This window comes from Ischnura elegans, chromosome X (assembly GCF_921293095.1).
Source record: "Ischnura elegans chromosome X, ioIscEleg1.1, whole genome shotgun sequence".
In the NCBI taxonomy this organism is placed as follows: Eukaryota; Metazoa; Arthropoda; class Insecta; order Odonata; family Coenagrionidae; genus Ischnura; species Ischnura elegans.
In genome coordinates this window covers 67,525,702-67,544,716 of record NC_060259.1, presented here as the reverse complement: position 1 = coordinate 67,544,716, position 19,015 = coordinate 67,525,702, and the positions used below count along the sequence as shown (strand labels likewise).

Below are 19,015 nucleotides of genomic sequence, written 5' to 3'. Positions count from 1 at the left end.
TCTCTATAACTCTCTGGAAAATAACATTTGGGTATCAATACTAAATGTGCTATTCATTTTTTCAGGTTGTGGATTGTCTCTTTGCTCTTGGAGGGATGGTGAGTTGAAAGCTGGGTTAACTTATCTGAAAATCATGCATTTGAATTGATCTGTGACTATACCTTTGGACACTGAAAATGAGTAGAGCTGTTTATACTTGATATTTTGTTATTAACTTGAGAGTGATAATAATAGGTACACATGAAATATAAATAAAAGTAGGTATAATTAGGCTCGATCATTAATTCTTTAATATACATATTTTGCTCAAATGCTCTCAAGTATAACAATCTTGTCATTGGATTTATGTTATGCAGGGCAGGAATTGAATGAAGGTCCATTGCCTTGCTTTACCTTTTGAATTGTAAGCATGTAATTGTTTTAGTTGATGCTTTTAGAAACCCTCCAATGATACAATGGCAGAGTTTTAGGAAATGCCTAGAAAGATAATCTTACAGTTGTTTTACTCCATTTTTATGGTCTGTAGTGCTAAGTGCTATTTGGTGCCTTCAATTACAGGAAGAAACTATGTATGGCAGTCCCATATTGATATTAAATGCTATAGAATACCTTCTGGGTACAAGTTACCAGAGGTGACAGCCTGGGAAGAAGGTGGTGGCACGCTTTATTATTCAGATTATTTGTGAATGTGCCACCTTTTTTGTCTGAGCATCCTTTTTGGGAAGATATGTCTTATGGAAAGAATGGAGTTAGTTAGAGATTCATCATCGAGCGAGCAGCATGAATATGTAGCCACCATAGTTATTGCTTAGTGCCAATTTATACACGTCTCATTTAAACTGGGTGTTGTCTATGGCATAGGCATTTTCGGCACCATCTGGCTATTCTTTCACTGTTCTAATTTCTGTATTTAGGAAGGGGTATTCAATGTCTAATAGAACTTTTGAAATCCCTTGAAACCACCCAGTCCATGTGGTAATCTAGCACTGTAAGCCTTTGTTTTGGACTACTTGCCTTGGTGAAAGAATTTTCCAATGTGTTTGTATTGCTTGAAAAAAAAGAGACTGATGGCAGAAATGAGCATTTGAGAATGTCTTCACCTTTTTTCTTATCTTTTTTTTATGGTAATGACAAGTTTTTCATATTAATCAAGGTACCAATTCAAAACCATAAGCTGCATAGTTGCATCAAAGTCTGCTATCTGACTTGAGCCTGATTCACACAATCATTTTTTTGTTATTTTCGAGTCCTTACTCCAGCGATCACTCTAGTGATCACTTGGAAATGATCGTCTCCATCAATTTTTTTCCCCGATGGTTACAGTGATGAAGATTCCCATCACTTTTTATCAGTTGGCATGTGGCTTTTTCTATCCCTGAAACCCCATATCTGCCAATCGGAACAAATGACTGTATAGAGTGATTGCAGCACAATGTTTGACTATATTGGGAATGACATAGGTAAACATGAATGACTAGCTGTGGGAACGCCGAAAAGTGACAGATGGAGTGATGGAAAGAGTGAAGGAAATAATGACCCTGTGATTCAAAAAAGTGGTGTCTCAAGCGATCACTTGTCTGGCCCCAAAAAGCGATGGCTCGATTGAGCACTAAGAGGGGCGAAACAAATGATTGTGTGACTCAGGCTCTAGGAAATTTGAAAAGGAGCTGTGCAATGTCGAATTCCAATTTCATGTTCGTAAAGTTGTTCGCTGCTACAGCATTTTGATGGTGAATAAAAGATGTGCTTTTCATAATTTGATACTTTGCGCCCAGTGACACAGATTTATTTTATCGAAATGGTAATATTATTGAAAAGAAAATTTATTCTGAAAAGTTAGCCATTTTCACAAGAGTATGAATACTATGCTGTTTTTCTCCAGTTGTTTTTATTAATAAATGATTAAAATTACTCAGAATGCCTTTGATGATAGATATTGAGCTTATCTTCATGTGAGCTCTTCGAGAATATGATATGAAAGTTGGTATTAGAAAAGATTGACAAGTGTTAAATTGCATTTTTTAAACATAGAATCCCTTTGGTAATCCCAGCTATGGCTTCTTTTAAGCAGGGATGGCAAGTGAAACAAAACGAAAATGTTTCCTTTTGATCCGAAAGGGAAATGAAAATAGGCCTAGGTTTAGTTTCGTTCCCGCATGAAATTAAAATCACCAAGATTTCAATTACGACCTGGGGCGAAACCTTACTCCTAGTAACGAATCTAAAGTAATCAAAACCCCACTACTCATAGTTAAGTTTTGATCCGAGAAGTTGAATAGAGGGAATAGTTTCGACCCATTTCATGACAGATTGGAAAAGTGCCCCATGCATCTGCAGGCGGTAGGATGCAGGGGCGCAGCTAGGAATTAAGGCTAGGGGGGGGGGGGTTTTAGGCGCAACTAATACTAACAGGTGTGGGGGTTTTGCATACCCACTAGGGTAAGCAGGAGTTGTGGGGGCCCTCCTCCAGAAAAATTTGAAGAATAATGGTTCAAAATGGCGAGTTTTACGGCTTTCTGAGGGATATTTGATAAATCCTAACACTATTCTACAAGTAATACTGGTCAAATAAGTAAAATGGATTAAATTTTAAAATTTCTCTGAGCTCTATGGGGGGGGGGGAGTTTATCCCCCAAAACCCCCACCTCGCTGTGCCACTGGTAGGATGAACCTGTACCCCATTCAACCATACTTCGTACTTGGTGGGTGGGTCAAAACTAAACCGTTCGAAGGTGAAGCACGTGGTTCCTCCGGTGCAAAACAAAATCTGTGTTCTGTTTAGTCCAAGAGTTTTAGTTAAGTTTCAACCTGACATAGTTTTTACTCCAAAATCTTTTCGACCTGAAGTAGGGGATCGGGTTGGTGTGTTGGCTTCCCACCGGGCGGGCTTGGGTTCAAATCCCGGCAGTGGAAGAGAATTTTCAGAGACTGTCCGATCCCTGCTTGAGTGTTGTGTGGAGGACATTTCAAGCATAACACTCCATCCGTTGGATGGGACGTTAAGCTGTGGTCCCCTTGGCGCCTTTCGTTAAGAGCAGGCTAATGCTGACGCCGGGTTTCTCTCCACCCTTCCTTCCATACCCTACCCTCATGGTGCAAATGACCTCAGCTGTCCGTCGCCTCTTCCAAATACCATATCATACCATTCGACGTGAACTAGTTTTGGCTCTGAAATCGCTTCGACCCTGTGTTTAGCTCCCCGGCTTCTATTCATTTTCGTTTCGTTTCTACATTTCTCTCCCAAGAACAAAAACTTGAAGTTTTACTGGTTTTGACTATCGTTTAGTTTCAATTGCCATCCCTGCTTTAAAGTATTGCTCATAAATGCTGAAGAGAATGAAATTCATGCGAGTAAGTCATATACACCTTGAGATGGAGAACTTAATGAATGTATTGCAAAAAAATATTAGAACTATGAAGGTTGGAAAGATTTATGCTCATCCTTCTTCAAATCTTTGTGGGCTGTGATACTAGACTGGAGTGCATAATGTGTTTTATGTACGCAAAATAGTTTTCAGTTAGCAGTAGTGGTGGTTATATAATTTCTCAACTAATTCTTGGACTTTTGTGTTCACTTAGGCCCAGAAGAAGCATTTCCAAGGCCCTGCTCTTGGTGTTAAAGTAGCTGATGAAAATAAGAGGGTATTCACTCCAGAGCAGCTAGCGGAGAGCAACAAAATTATCGGTCTTCAGTATGGCAGCAATAGAGGTGCTAGCCAGTCAGGAATGACTGCCTTTGGAAATACTCGACAGATTCTTCCTGATGGTAGATAATTTTAATGATAGTATTTTGGAAAAATGTTGTTATTCTCAGTTGTGGGATTTATTTGTTCATATTTGATTTATTGTCTTCTCAGTTGTCTATATTTTAGCTCAAATTTTATATTTTTGTATGTTACTGACGTATGTATTTACTCATCTACTAAATTTTGCTTTTTCCTAACATTTCATGTGTGTCATTCGGTGAATGGCCATGGTATCGGCCTAAGATATGAAATAATTTGCTTGGAAATTTTAAATATTGTACATAGCATCAAAATAGTAACAGTATTTACAGCTGTGCAAATTTCCTTGGAAAATCAATTGGCATTTTATGTTTGCTTGGAAAATGGGTTCTTCTGTAAAATTGAAATAACATTCAAAGCTATGCTTAGTGTTTAAAGGCATTTATAATTGTAGCTAAAAGAATTTATCATTGCAGTTTGGGAGTGTCATGGCTTTCTTTGTGTGGTTACTTTTCTCTTTTGATTATAATTTTGTTATTCTCATAAATTACATGTCTTTGAACTAGTCTGGCGGATAGATTCTGAATTTGTCCATTTTTAAGTCATTCCTGTCATTCTCTGTTAAAGCATGCTTGCATGATTGATGAAAACAGTAGATGAAAATTATTACATGTGTGTGAGTGCTCTCATGTGTTAAATCTATGGCAGTATAACCTCAGGAGTGATAATGTGGCCTACTGACCCTTGGCTGCACATGGGCACGTGTAAATATTGAAGCACTATTAAGTGAGAAGTGTGATTTCACTGAATAATCAACATATTTCCTGCCTTATGAGTACTCTAAATTATTTTTGACAATTTTTTATAATTTTCTATCAAAATTTCGATAATGAATAATTGATATTTTTGGAGTTGTTAAACATTATATGAAATATATTCAGGAATAGACTTTAAAATCTCAGCACTCACCACTAGGAGTTGGCTAGCAGTGTCTTTGTGCCGTGAGTTAAAATATCCATTGTTCCAAAAATTTTTGTTAAGCTAAAGAGAGCTTTATGCTACTGTCTGGGATCATCCTTGGCTATTTTGTTACCATTTGAATGTAAGTCATGCGTCCATATAAGTATTTTTTCTGGAATATTTCATATTTTGTCTTTGGAGAGACTTAAAGCAAAGAGCAGGCATTTATTAGTTGATGAGAAAAGTATAAGTCTTGTTATTATTCATGGAAAGCTATTTTGAAATGTTAAATTTCAAACAAAAATTCAAAGTTGAATATTTGGTTGGAAGTTAGACTGTTGAGAGTTGATGTTAATATATTGTAATGATAACGTTGAATTTAATTTTGGCATTAAATGCCGCTTATTCCATGCATTTGGTAAATTTAAATCAATCTTAAAAGTGGAAAATTATATTTTAGCATTGGTTTGTTAGAATGGAAATCTTATCCTTTTTGGGATGCTGTTTGTCTTGATGAATTTTGAAACTCCTTTCTTCTCATCATTTGCTCTGTATTGGTGAAATTTCTTGTTGCAGCTAAAGCCCATGAAAGTATTGAGTTGGGCAGGATCTTAATGGTTACTTCAGTATTTTTAGGTGTATTACCTCTACAAGTGCTTAGTTTCTAAACATAAAATTAATCATATTCGTAATCGTATCTATGTATTTTAGTAATGAGAGTAACTCTTTTGGAAAGTATGTGCTTTCTTGAGGTACACACTAAGTATATGAATCCTCCCTGTGCATAGCCTATATTGAATTGAAATGGGATTTGCAGTATGTTTAGTACCAATTAAATTGAAAAATTTGTTTAACATTTAATAGAACAGTTAAGGGGGCATAATTTGTATGGATGTTCCCATCCTTAAGTAAAACCTCAGTTGTTGTCGAAAATAAAGTGCTGAAATTGTGTGAAACATAGTTGATGGGATGTACATCAAATCTACATTTAATTATTTTCATATATATCCCTGATGAATAATTCTGTGTTGTTATGCACTAAAATAGACAACTAATTTGGTTAATTTAATATTCTTTTCTTTGATGTATCTTGCAGTTACCTTGTGAATGGTTGGAGTAATTAACCAACTGCAATTATTTTTCCATTCTTTATATGCTGGAAACAAGTGGGAGTGAGACAACTTCCTATTCTCCTTCATGAAAACATATTCTTGTTCTTAATAATTCCTTAGCCTTTTCAAGAATCTCAAATTTTTTCTAGCTATTTGCTGCATTCACTCCATTTGAGGATGTTTTAACCTATAATACATATTGCTTGTGCTATTATCATTAACCCTGCAGTTTCTCAAAATGAGAGCTTTGTTTTGTTTTTTTCTTAAGATATCATCATCATGGGTTTCAGTCTTATTTTTGGTTTGATACTCCTCCGCACTCAACCCTCCGATAAGCTAAACTTTTCATTATTTTTAAATTATTTTTTGCATCCCTAATCACTCATTTTATACAAACATGAGGTCTTCTTTTGTTGTTCATTCAAGCTGCTATTTCGTCTACAAATGTCTTCATCAGACCATCATATTTCATTATACAGCTAATTGGATTGTCCCATTATCTTCATAAGGCTTTCAGAAGACTTCCCATTTCTCACACTCTTTTTATACTTTCTCATTTCTCACTCAGACTTGCCATTTGATCTTCAAAATTCTTTTATAGCATCATCACCTTTAGAATACTTCCTCTACAAAGTCTCAGTGATTCAAGGAAATAAACTGAAGATGCAAGTTCTCATGAATTTTTTCCTCGCCCCTTCATTATCCATCCTTCTTGCAGCACATCCACTGTCCAAAGGGTTTCAATTTATCTTTGCTAGCAATGAAATATAGACTCACTGGAAAGTGACATTTTTGGAAGACAAGCTGCATTACTGAGGAAGACAAAAGAGCACTTTCACATTTTTACTAACATTTTCATATTTAATATATTGAAACAGAGTTGAAATATTGATCTCTTAATAGGTTTTTGTTTGTATTCCACTTAACATCAGACTGATAATTGTCATCATTTTCCAAAAATAATTTTTTCTCTAGAAGACCTCCAATTCATTGACTATTGGCAAAAATTTTGTGTTTACTGGCATCTGATGGATGTGCCCTGTGGAAAGAGAGAAAATTTGCATATCTTATGTTGGGAGGGTGGTTTGTTCCCCCTTCATAAAATACTGGCGACTTATGGAGGTGGCCACTCGATTAAAGTGTTTATTTAGTTGTCATGGTGATTTCTTTTAAGTATGTGATTTTATCAAAGGCTGTAAAATTTTATTCAACTAGACTCAGCATCTCTTGGATTTTTATTTCTTTCTGTCGTTGACCAATATTTCATTTCCTTTAGAGGTGTATTTTGACTGATACGGGCATTTATTTTAACTAAGGAAACAATTTTGTAATATTTAATGTTTTTATAATAACCCAAACAGAATCTTACCTAATGTGGATCAGGAATTGTTTTGTAAGACAGGGCTCTATTCTGAAAATGAATTTTAGTTATATATTTTCAGCTTTGCATTTCATTATGGATATACCAAGGTGGATCTGAGTGTTATGATGATCTGAGGAAAAATGAAAATTTTTTCCATAACAATCTCATAGACTGTTGCAACAAGGCAGTGTATATAATTAGATGGCCACTTTTATGAAACGATTCATCAAATAGCGGCAGATTTATGGCTCAGCAGTAAATGCCCTGTGAAAAATGTATTGAAGTGAAGTTGTTTAAATCTTTCTTTGGAAGTGAATTTTAATGTTTGATTGCAGGTGATATAAAATTAATTTTAGTTTCTTGCTTTTGGGAAGATGAATTTGATTATTCTAGTATGCAAAGAATGCTGCTGAGTCAGTTGAAAGGAAATTCACACACAATGATGTATTATGCTCATAGGTATTACTGTTAGAATAATGGAGCTTTTTGGAGGAAAGTACCTATTCATCTTGAATGCAATATCAGTATTGAGTATATATATTTCATGTATTTAAAGAAATGTTATTCAGAATCTCATTGGTTATTTGTGCCTTGGGAAATATCATAGGTATGTGTTGTCAACTTGAAATATTAACCAATAACAGAGCATAATGTGATAACTAAGGTTTTCTATAAAAGGTTTCACAGAGTTATGTTATGAAATTTCTTACATGAATCATGTTATGAATTGCTTGAATCTATATTCATTCAAGCTGAGAGACTGACCTTATTTCAAAAGAAATGGAAGCTTTACAATGAGTAAGTGCCTATAATGTGAGATTGGTGTCTTCTAATGCGCAATATTATTGTCTAGAGCTTGGATGCTAGTTGCCTGTCGATTGTGCATCATCATTGTCAGTCCTGAAAGTCAATTGCAAAATGTATATCATTTTGTAATATTTGTATCATCATTTTTTTTAGCTATCAGTAATCATAGTCAAGATAAATTTGTATCTTTTCACTTGTTTCTGATTGCCTGTTTAAAGTGTTTTGAGCCAAATCAAAATCATCTAAAGGTACAAGCTGCTGTTGGTCTTTAAATGCCTCAAAATATTCTTACTTCAGAGATACCTTACAGTATGTAGAGAAATTATTATGAAGCAGCAAAATCAGAGTGTTAAAAATAAAATAGTCTACTGAAGATCAAATAAATATGTACTTTAATTTTAGTGGGAATCATCTTTAATTAGAAGTGGAAGGCCCAGTGGCAAGGGATATTTCTTTTACAGATCTGAGTACCCAGTATATGATATAATTAGACTATATAGTTGAGGAAAGAGCTCAAGAAATGTTGAACATATCATGTGAAAAGTGTTTTAGAGTCGAGTATCAATAACTGAAGATTGGTATTCATTGCCTTATCTGCCAATTGCAATGGATGTTACCTGTATGCATGAATTTTTTATGTATCCCAGTTATAAATGTTATTTATGATTTAATTTTGCATATTATTTTATAATTTTGATATCTAGTAGGATTATAATATTTTGTTGTTTATAGGTAGGTTTTTATGAGAGGCTGAAAAGGTTTGGAAAGTGCTGCGGTTAGTAATCTGTTTGTGTCAATGAAGAATTTGCGTGAGCATAGGTGTATTGAGTGAATACAAATCCAGGGTACTGGTTGAATTAATAATTTCCTTTTGCAGTAAAAAAATGCCTGTATTGGAGAATCAAAATGAAATTCGGAGTCAAAATGCAAATGTTGAAATTTACTTACTTGCTGAAGTAAAAATACATCAGTGTGAAAGGCATGGGCTAAACAAAGCTATTATTAGCTGGTTTTTTGTGTGCAAAATAGTGTTTTGGGTATTCTAATCTCTCAATAGAGTAGGAGTTAGCTGGAGAACTGAGGAATGCTTTCTTCATAGAAATAACATAACCAATGTTTCATGAGATTAGTGGATGAGTAAAATGATCAAAAATTGTTAATGAAGATAGTTAGGCAATTGTCTTTTACCCATTGGTAGTATTAAAATTGAAACTGAAAGGCAAATCTTTGAGATAGAACGGGATTGAGTGGAACTCGGCATTAGCATTAGCCTATTCTGTACAGTCACATGAGGAACCATGGTTTTATATGCCATATGGTGGTTGCAACACAGCACTGAAAGCAATTTGCATGTAAAAAAACATACCACAGTCCATCTTTCCATAAAATTTTAAACCAAAGGGCTCTCTCTTCGATTATGATTTGAATTTTGGCCCTCAGGATAGAAAAACAGTATGAGTCAGATCTTCAGCACAACTTGGAGGGAATTTTAGTGCATTTGTCAGCTGTGCATTGAAATTCATGTGTGGCATGATCTGTATCAATAAAAGTCTGTTGTTTTTCTGAAGGATATCCATTATAAATGGATTGAATCTCAGTAGCAGCAAAAAGAGTGCAATAGATTGATCTACATGCCCTAAAAAATCTTTAATTCAAATATGAAGGCCATAAACTACCGATATCCTGTGGAATTAATAATGATTTGAGTTAATATCAATGAAAACACTAAGATGTGGGGTAATCGCGGGGTTAGAGCTTTACGCTTCTGATCTAAGGGTTCAAATAAAATAAAAGATCCTCCCAATTTTTTTGGCCCACTGAAATACGACAGGCAAGTTTCATAACCAAAGGCTAAAGTTAAACTTTTTATTATAAAGAAAACGCATTAGGGCCTGAGGCATAAGTTGTTTTTGTTGTGTGGTATGTCAGGATAGGTGTGCCATTTTTGTGAGGTCAATGAATATGTTAATGTTTTAACCTATATTTTGTCCTTCATAATTATCCATGTTAACTCGAGGTTTGGCCCACCCATTTTATAAACTGAAACCACCATTTGCCCACCCAGGTGACACATGCTAGAGCGTATGCTGTTCCTCTACCTTGAATATTTGAACTACAGCTGTCTGTGAATTAGTCTGGGGTAAGCTCTATCCGAACCTGCCCTAAGGTTAAATCATGGAGTGAAAAATTTTAGGTCAAGGGATCAGAAGCCAATTATTCACTGGAAAGATCATGATAGAATGGTCATTGAAATTATGAAATTCATTATTGCATATTTTGATGGAAAATGCTTGGCTGATTCAACTAAACTCGACCTACCTAGTTGTGTGTCATATTTTATTCAAATCATCTCTGCTGACCCTCAATAGCTAAATATATTCAGACTATGCCCGAGGTTTGAAATGAAATAAAAGTGTTCAAGATTATTTTAATAAGAACTATGTGAGTGAAACGCTACCCCTCAATGATGGAATATGCTGTTTGTGCAAATACCTTATCAATAATGTGGTTACAATTGTGAAAAGTTAGGAAAATATTATATTAGCCAACAAAAAACTTGCCTGAGTGTGATTTATGAAATTAAGTACCTGTTTTTAGTAATTCAATGTTTGCCCATTGGAGAGAGCAGTAAATTACTAGAGTTTTCTATTTGGATTATTGGAAGTGCTGATTGGTAGTCATTATGGAGCCTCCTGTGAGGACTAACCCATATTTAAATACATGTGAGCCAAATGAAAATTGATGAAGAATACTTTTCCTTGTTGAGTGACATATGTTGGGAACAAGTATTCTAACAATTGGTTGTATTATATATCACGTTTGAGCAAGGCAAAAGAGTGTATGATGACGGTGAATGAGAGCAGGATGGTGATGGTAACTTCACATGTATATATTGACACTCAAGTCAATCTCATTAGGCATCTGGATGGGGTGATGAGATCCCAGCTGTTGATCTGAAAGAGATATCAAGGTGTGTGTTGTGTTTTACTTGTCCTAGTTTTTACATCTTTTTTGTCCATGGCCAAAAAAATTCTTATACGTATCGGTATGGCTAAGTATCTCTCTTATTTTTTTGTATCTGCTGGACCAGGGAATTTGATGTGGTTCTTAGATTATGTGCTCTGTGTCAATCTCACTGGTGTCTGTTCTTTATTGTTCAATTATCTTAACCTAGCATCTAAGCCTAACCCAGAAATCTAAGCCTATTATGTAGTCTGCAGGTCCTTGGCAGCTCCCAACTTAATTTGTATAAAAGCTGTGTAACCCTCTCTATTCGTTTGTTGCAGTTTTCAACTGAGGACATTCCTTCTTATTGTGCCTCATTGAATTAGATAAAATATTATGTACTAAATCCCGTGAGCTTACTGTGTATTTGAGGAGTACCATAACTAGAGCAAGTAGCACCTCTTTCTTTTAATTCAGAGGGCTTTCCATAATATGGTTAATGAATCCTAACTTCTTCAGAGCTCTGCCACTAACATTTCTGTTCTATGTTCACAACTATAGGTTGGAAGTTGACATTACTTCCAGCTGTTTGACGTCACCTGAAGCCATGATGTTAACACGTTGCTTACCGGGGTATTTAAATTCCTAGGAACGCCGATTTGGAAATGTGTCTATTAGGGCGTAATGCCTTTGGTTTAAACATGGTTAAAAAGCTAATGTTTAGAATATAACTTTACCCTATCAAACGTTATGATGCATCAATTCATTATGAATAACGAACAACAACTGAAAACGTACTAACGAATATGTATTGTGCGCTTTAAAATTGTTTAGGTTGACGTGCCTAAATGACGATAATCTTCGTCATCCGTCCGGAACGTTCGGGAAAAAAATGACGAGAATTCTCGACATCCGTACGCAACGTGTTAATGCCATCTGTAGCATATGTATGGTAATAAGTATAAATGTACTCTGAGCATTTGTTGAGACTTAGTTCTAGCTCCTACTCCTGGCTCCATGAGTTAGCAAAACAGAGTGAGATTATGGCAGTTGGTTTGAATAGGATAGAGGGTGAGTGTAGCCTGACTCCTCATTCAGGGAATCGATGATGACCAGAAAGGACAGGAAGTTCAATTAGTTTGGTTGAGGGAACATTAATGAATAAGGCAGAGGCTCTGAAGAAACATATACTAGTCATTTTGAACCACTTGAAGGGGAATTGATTATTTTCAAAGGCTCGTGGCCAAGCAATCAAAAGTGCTGATGAGTTTAAATGCAATTCTGGACTTTTCTGGGTGGGATCATGGCAATTAGGTAGCCCAGGTCAGCCTATATATACACCCATATTTGAGTCCCCAAATTTTTTTGGCCCTTTTCTTTTGTTGGCGTGGCCTTCGACAGCTCGGAATCAATCCATTTGGGTTGTGCTGTGATTGAATTTTAATAATGAAGAGGTAAGAATGAGGCTTCTACCATATTGGTTTTAACTTAAAAAAAACATATGTATTATACAAGCATGTAATAATAACCCCTGCTTTTCAAATAGAACCTGTTATGCATATCTGCTGAATGTGACTTATGCCAAATAATAATGGCATCCATACCTTTACCTCTATCTAACTCTTTTTTCTCATGTGTTATACTGTTCCAAATTCTGGTATTTTTGAGAATCAGCTATGCAAGGACAAATATTTAAAACAGTGGATGGAATGCTGTTCCATTATTCAATGTTTTTCTATACTACCTAAGTTGTTATTGAAACAGCTCACCTCCGATGGTACTGTAACTGCAAATCTTGGCAATTAGATGGGTTCTAGTACATAATTAATTATATGCCAAAGTTTTGAAAACTGTAAAATTAAATATCAGTTTACCTCATTTAAATATCAGTTAGGCTTCATGGAGGGTTGCTTTGTTCTTATTTTTAATTACGCATTTTCAAAAATACCTATTGATATAAATATTTATCTTTTCAAATATATCCCTTACTCTTTTAAAAATGTGTTTTTTTTTATTGCTCAATTTTGTGGCTTCAGTTAAATCCATAATGAGTCAAGCTTGCCTTTTCCTCTTTTAATGATAGGTTGAGTGAATTCTTATTTGTCCCTGAAAACCTATTCCTGGAGCTATTATTCTGAAATGGGGGAAAAATTATCATGTGATTCAGGCTTAACTGGTAGAAGCTGAGTCGTATGAAGGGAGAATAGTGTTTTAAGTGTAGGTGAGGGATTTAATTTTTAGCTCAAGTTGAACTATCATGGTGGTATGATGCCAGAGGATTTGGAAACTACTCGTGACTCTATAATTAATAAATATTTTTAATTTGCTGTTTCTCTACAATTTGTGAACTGTTGTTCGTGATGCAAAAGGTTATGATATCAGTAGAGAGCTAAGTTGGGCTAATTGCATTTATTTTACTGTTGCTTTTAGTTTGTATCAATGTACATACCCTTGTGAATGCTGAACAGCCCCCTGCACAAATATGTATGTGATCTTGTGTTTATTTGTGACTTAGTGCTTAAATATATTGTGGAGCTTTTATGTCTTCATTGCTTAGTGTAAATACTAGAACTAAATGTGTGATATAAGTATATACCTTCTTTAACTTAAGTATGCACCCTTAAGTGTTTGTATGCTACAGGAAATGTACACGACTCAATTTCATATTGTTGTTACAAGGGCATAATCTGGGAGGTGCTTGCTATTAGACTAACCCCTAGGCTAGCTGCTTGATTTGTTTGATGAGTATTTAGCTAAAATTCCTTTTTATCTTTTCCGCTTGAGTTTTATGACTTAGTCTAAACATACCTATACATAGTTAATAATTTGCTTGTATGACAGATGATCATTGTACTCCTATGTGAAAGTTCTACCGGAACTTTTATGATCCAGCAAATGGAGGAGCAATTTGGTGTTCATATTTAATGATCTCAAAATTTGGAGGATGAAAAATATGCATTTGTTCTTAATAATATGCAGTTTTAATGGTTTCCAGGTTTAATTAACTTAAGTACTTAGGTCTTAAAACTGCTTTGCGTGCAGCATTCAATACATTTGTTATTCAAATTACATGTCATTGAAGTTAATCTATTCCAATGAGTCATTTATAATAACGATTTTAATAGAAACCAGCATATCACCGAATTTAAAATCAGTTTTATTTCTTCACTCGCCATGAAAAGTGGTTGTGAATATTTTGGTGGTATAAAATGCTACCCATGATAGTAATGTAACTGATGGATAAAATGCTGGATAAATGAGCTGTCATGAGCACGAAAGATTAGTGGTGAGTAATTTTAGATGTCTCATCAAAAATTAGCACCCTCTAAAGTTCTTGGCATGCTGGTCATAAAGTTTTGGGTGATCTCATAAATTATTTGTCTGTTTCACTTGGCATCAACCTTTATAATTCATATTTCAAGCATTATTTATTTAAGTGTCACACAAACTCAAACAGGAACTATTTAGGTTGTGGCACTGAGCCTCAAGCCTATTCTTGATTTACTAAAACGATATTTACATGGCAAGTATAAAAAAAAACATAAAAAAATATGACAAATCAAAATAATTGTAACTCATAAGATGAGACAGCCTTCTACTTTACATGGCAGTGGTGTAAGGTACTGGTTAGTTTCTGTATAAGATAGAGTGGAAGGCTGTACCATCTTATGGTTAGCACTAACCAAACATTACAAACCGCCTCTTAGAGCGCCACCCACCTGGGATCATACTTCATTAAGCACACTCGTTGTGATGTGGGGGTCTATTGTGTATTGCTGGCTGAAAATTAGTGGTACATCTGTAATCTTGAATTACATCCAAACGCACATCCTTTCTGAACTTCTCATTTTGAATCATTTTGGCTAAAAAATTTGCATTTTCTAAGTGAACCGGTGTAAATTACCTTGGCTACATGAAATTGTGGGTCTAAAATATTTGATAGTGAACACACAAAGTTACCGGATTTGCAAAATTAGTGAATTGCTTTCATTCATCCCATGCCACTCTAGCTCCCCTCAATAGTGTCTACTAATTTTCTGGGTAAAACTTTTGATTTCCATTTGTGCCGTGGTAAAATGCAGTATGTATTAGAACATTATGTGTAATATATGCAGCTGTTCATATATCAGTTCTCTTGTTTGGCCTATTTGCTTTATGTGAGAATGGGTCTTGTAGTGAAATCTCTCCTTCTGAATTACCTTCTCCTTTGATAGCTCCTGAGCTCCACCACCAGGGGACATTGCATTGAAGGGATCCGGATGGACAGTGACTGCCAGCGCCATGGCAGCCAAGTGCCACTGTGTGGTGTTCGCTGCCAGTGCAGATAGATGGGCAAAGAATCGGCAGCTGTAAAATCTTTTTTGTTGAATATTTGAGGTGAATTGACAAGAGTTTGTCTTTATAATTTAGATGTACTCTCAGTTTTTCAAATAGGTGCTGGTAAATTCGTAGGCCACTGTATTTAAGTAAGAAGCAACAGTATTGAATAGCAACACATCTTCGAAGTCGTGATTTCCTCTCATTTTCAACATCATCATATGTAAAGTATTTTCAAATGTAGGGAGTCGATAGGAAATTTACCACACTTAATGCAACTAAAATGGGCTCAATATGCGACTGTTTATAATTGTCTCAGTTTTTATTCCTCAAGCAATAGCCTTTAATTTTTCCTCTCATCTTAATTCTGGAAAAAGAGGTGGTGTTGTTGGGTATACCATCTTTATAACTGATGCATATTTGTATAATTGCTGCAGGAAATGCTATAAAATGAAGCTTCATAGACATGTTGCCTAGATTATAATGACATGTTAAAAATATTCTCTTTCTATGCGAACTCTTTCAGCTTATTAATTGTCTCTCTGAAAATGATTCTCTTTAAATAATTAACCTCTAATAAAACATTGCATTTTCATGGGGAATAATGCATAACTAATATATTTATGGTAAAAGATTATGAAATGATATATGTTTTCTAGGAGTGATTGTGATTTCATACTGTGATGAATCGTGTGCAATTTTTCATGATCAAATTTTGCTGGAATCACTTAATTATAAAGTTTATATTTTGAGATTTTGATTATTATTGCATACTTGTATGCGTATCCTGCAGGATAATTCTAACACCTGCAGAAATTTTTTATGAAGTTTTGTGACTAATATTTTATGAACTAGTTCAAAGTGGTAATAATGTTAACCAATGCAAATTTTATTATTGATCCCCAAGATATCATTTTTGTGTTACACCATTATCATGCATTTAAGGTGAAGGGACCACTGTAATGACATAGTATTTACCATTTAACTTTTTGAGACTTGTAGTTCTTGAAACAAATCACCATTCATGGTCACAGTTTCCCATGTACCTTATTGATCATTAGTTAGTGGTTTATGGAAAAATGTATTTTGCCTGGACAGTAGAATGCTGGGTTTTTCAGGCCTATAAGTCAGTGAGGATTGTTTGATACAAACACAGTTGTGTCAAACTGAGTCACAAGCTCATACCAATATGAGTTATTATGTATACATATTTTCATTCTTTTTTACCATTCACTTGTGTTGCCATTGCCATAAATCCCTTGGTGAAGGGATTCCTGTAATAGGAGAATGTAATGTATTTGCAGCCATTTTTTGGTTCTAACATTGATCATTATTAGTGGCTGTGAGGCAATATTGACCAATTATGAGTTGCCATTATATCTTAGCTGACATCAGTGGATGCCAGTCTGTGTGAATGGTGTTGCAGAAAAATGTGACTAGCCATATATTGTATTCATAGTGTATATTGGACATTGGAGGGAAAATAATTCTCAATTATTCGTGCCTAGAAGATATTTTCCTATGCCGTAATTTTTCTAGTGTGTGGTAGCTCAGTTCTAGAATTATTTTTTTATGAAAACTGTTTTGCCATAATTCTGTGGTGTAGCTAATTGAAGTGTTAAAAATCATAAATCAGAATGAATAATTCCAAAATCTTGTTGTTCTTGTTTTGGAAAATGCCTGAATATGATGAAAATCAGGTACGTTGAAAAAAAGCCAATTGGCATATATTTCTAAAAATGTTTTCATGTTATAAGACTTTTATGTTTCCATTGTTGAAGATAACAAATTTTAATTACTGCGTTGTGGGAGATTGGTTGTAATTCATGGCAATAAAATGTATAAAAAACTCCTTTTCTATCACTTGGATTACGCAAATGGGTGTTGAAGTGCCATTGGGCGTGTCAAGCTGTGTTTTCCTAGATCCATGCATCTGCAGGTATGTGGTGTGTGATCGTGTGATTGTGCACCAGTTGCCTATATGGGATTCCATGTCGCTGGTTTCCAAACATCATAGGTGGAATGAGGGCATAATGGAGTGGCAAGATTGCAAAACCGAGTCACACTGCTAAACTTGTCTGTGTCACACTCAGGCAACTTGTGCCCAACACAACTGCATAGCACATTGTCTGTCAATGTAGTTTCTGATGCCATGCAGTGGTTTGATGTACCCTCCAAATCACTTCCCCGTATCCATGATCATACCACCGCATATCATGCAGCCATAGATGCATGGCTCTTGGAAACCAGCACTTCCCCTTTTTTCTTCCATTAATGCCATCTAAAGTTGTTTTTATCTTTACCCTATTTAGCCCTTTCTTAGAATCATTCCATTTATCACAGTTTTATCTGCTTCATTGCATGTTGTCTTTTCCATTTTCTTCTCAGTATTAGCTTAGTCTCCATGTCCCATATCCTTTCCTGCCATTGCACCTACTCTTGTATGATGCCTCATTAATATTTCTGACCCACTCACATTTTGTCTTACTTTTCGTTGTTCTTTTAGGAACTCATTGGGAGTCAGGAAACTGAAAAATGGTTTCGAAGGCTGGTGCAAGGTAGGAAAATCATCACACTTGAGGAAAAATTACCCTTACTCTGTGCCAATTTGGAATGTGGCATTAGGGAAACAAATTTTTCACAGAGTGGCTGTTTTGTTGCGATTATTTATCAGTTATGATTGCAAGGTATAGGTGCTCATTTAATTTTTTTTTGTAACTGGTTGGTATCTTAACACCCCCTGCCACACCCCTATTGAGACCACTTGTGGGGTGCTTGTTAGTTACAGCGGACTCCCGATTATCCGTCTGCGGTTTATCCGGGTTGCGGATTATCCGTGCATGATTTTTACTCTTGCTCAATTTTTCCGCGATCTTTATAAAAAAAATGTAATATCGGACACAAAAGCATCGAAATTACGGCTAGAATAAACCGGGCTTATCATTTCCGTTAGAATCCCCTTCGTAAGGTGGAAGCGATCGCGCGCTAGCTGCATTCACGGGAGCACCGTGTTCCTGTTTTCCAAGCCTCGCAATGCGCGATCGCGCTCCGCTAAAAAGAACGCGAACTGGCGAAGAAATCTCTCATTGAGTCCGGGAAGCACTGTAAAATAACATAATAACTGCATAAATAATAATATATTGTATTTTTTAGGTAAGTTATGAGCATTGCAAGACATTTAAGTGAAAGTTTGGGTTATCCATGTTTTCCGATTATTCGTGCCGTCTCTCCCCATCATTTGCCCGGATAATCGGGAGTGTACTGTATTTACTGTGGAGATTTGCCTACAGAGAAAGTTTCTAGGTTGTGAAGCAACTTTTTATGTCTTTATTTTGGTTGGGAATGTGTGACTTGCTGTCATGAGAAAATGTGTGTTAGATTTTTTTACCATGGAAGGAAGAAGATGACTTATTGGCGATTGGATCCCATTGGTCCATTTTGCGTTGGGATGGTTTGTGGTGAAATGCGACGTTTACAAAATTTTTCGCTTACAGTGTCAGTCTCCACAAGTAAATATCCCATTTGAGACTGGATATTTATCTTCAGCATTCGCCATATTTCGTGTCATTTAAAGGAAATTAGGGTTGTACATTCAGGCTATGGGGTAAAAGATTAGGCTTCTGGGGCAAACAAAAAAATAGGCTGCAGGCTTTTGAGATGCGAGTGTGCAGGAAATTAGTGAAGGTGGGAGGAATATAACTCACAAACTTGTGTTGCCAGTTGGGGATTAGCGACCCTTTCGAGGTCGTACCACGCCCAACTCGGGACTGCCTGGCCCCAGATAA

The 19,015-nt window shown here is 35.6% G+C and overlaps 1 protein-coding gene across 1 annotated transcript in view; it reads left to right on the top strand.

Moving 5' to 3' along the window:
• Window positions 1-16,933, top strand: part of LOC124171815 (myophilin-like) — a 68,863-nt gene extending 51,930 nt beyond the window's left edge. Inside the window, exons 5-7 of the mRNA XM_046551154.1 lie at window positions 66-98; window positions 3,580-3,766; window positions 15,128-16,933. Coding sequence (XP_046407110.1) covers window positions 66-98; window positions 3,580-3,766; window positions 15,128-15,162 — 255 coding nt within the window. The 3' untranslated portion in view covers window positions 15,163-16,933. The remainder of the gene's footprint in view (window positions 1-65; window positions 99-3,579; window positions 3,767-15,127) is intronic.
• Window positions 16,934-19,015: the final 2,082 nt, after the last annotated feature.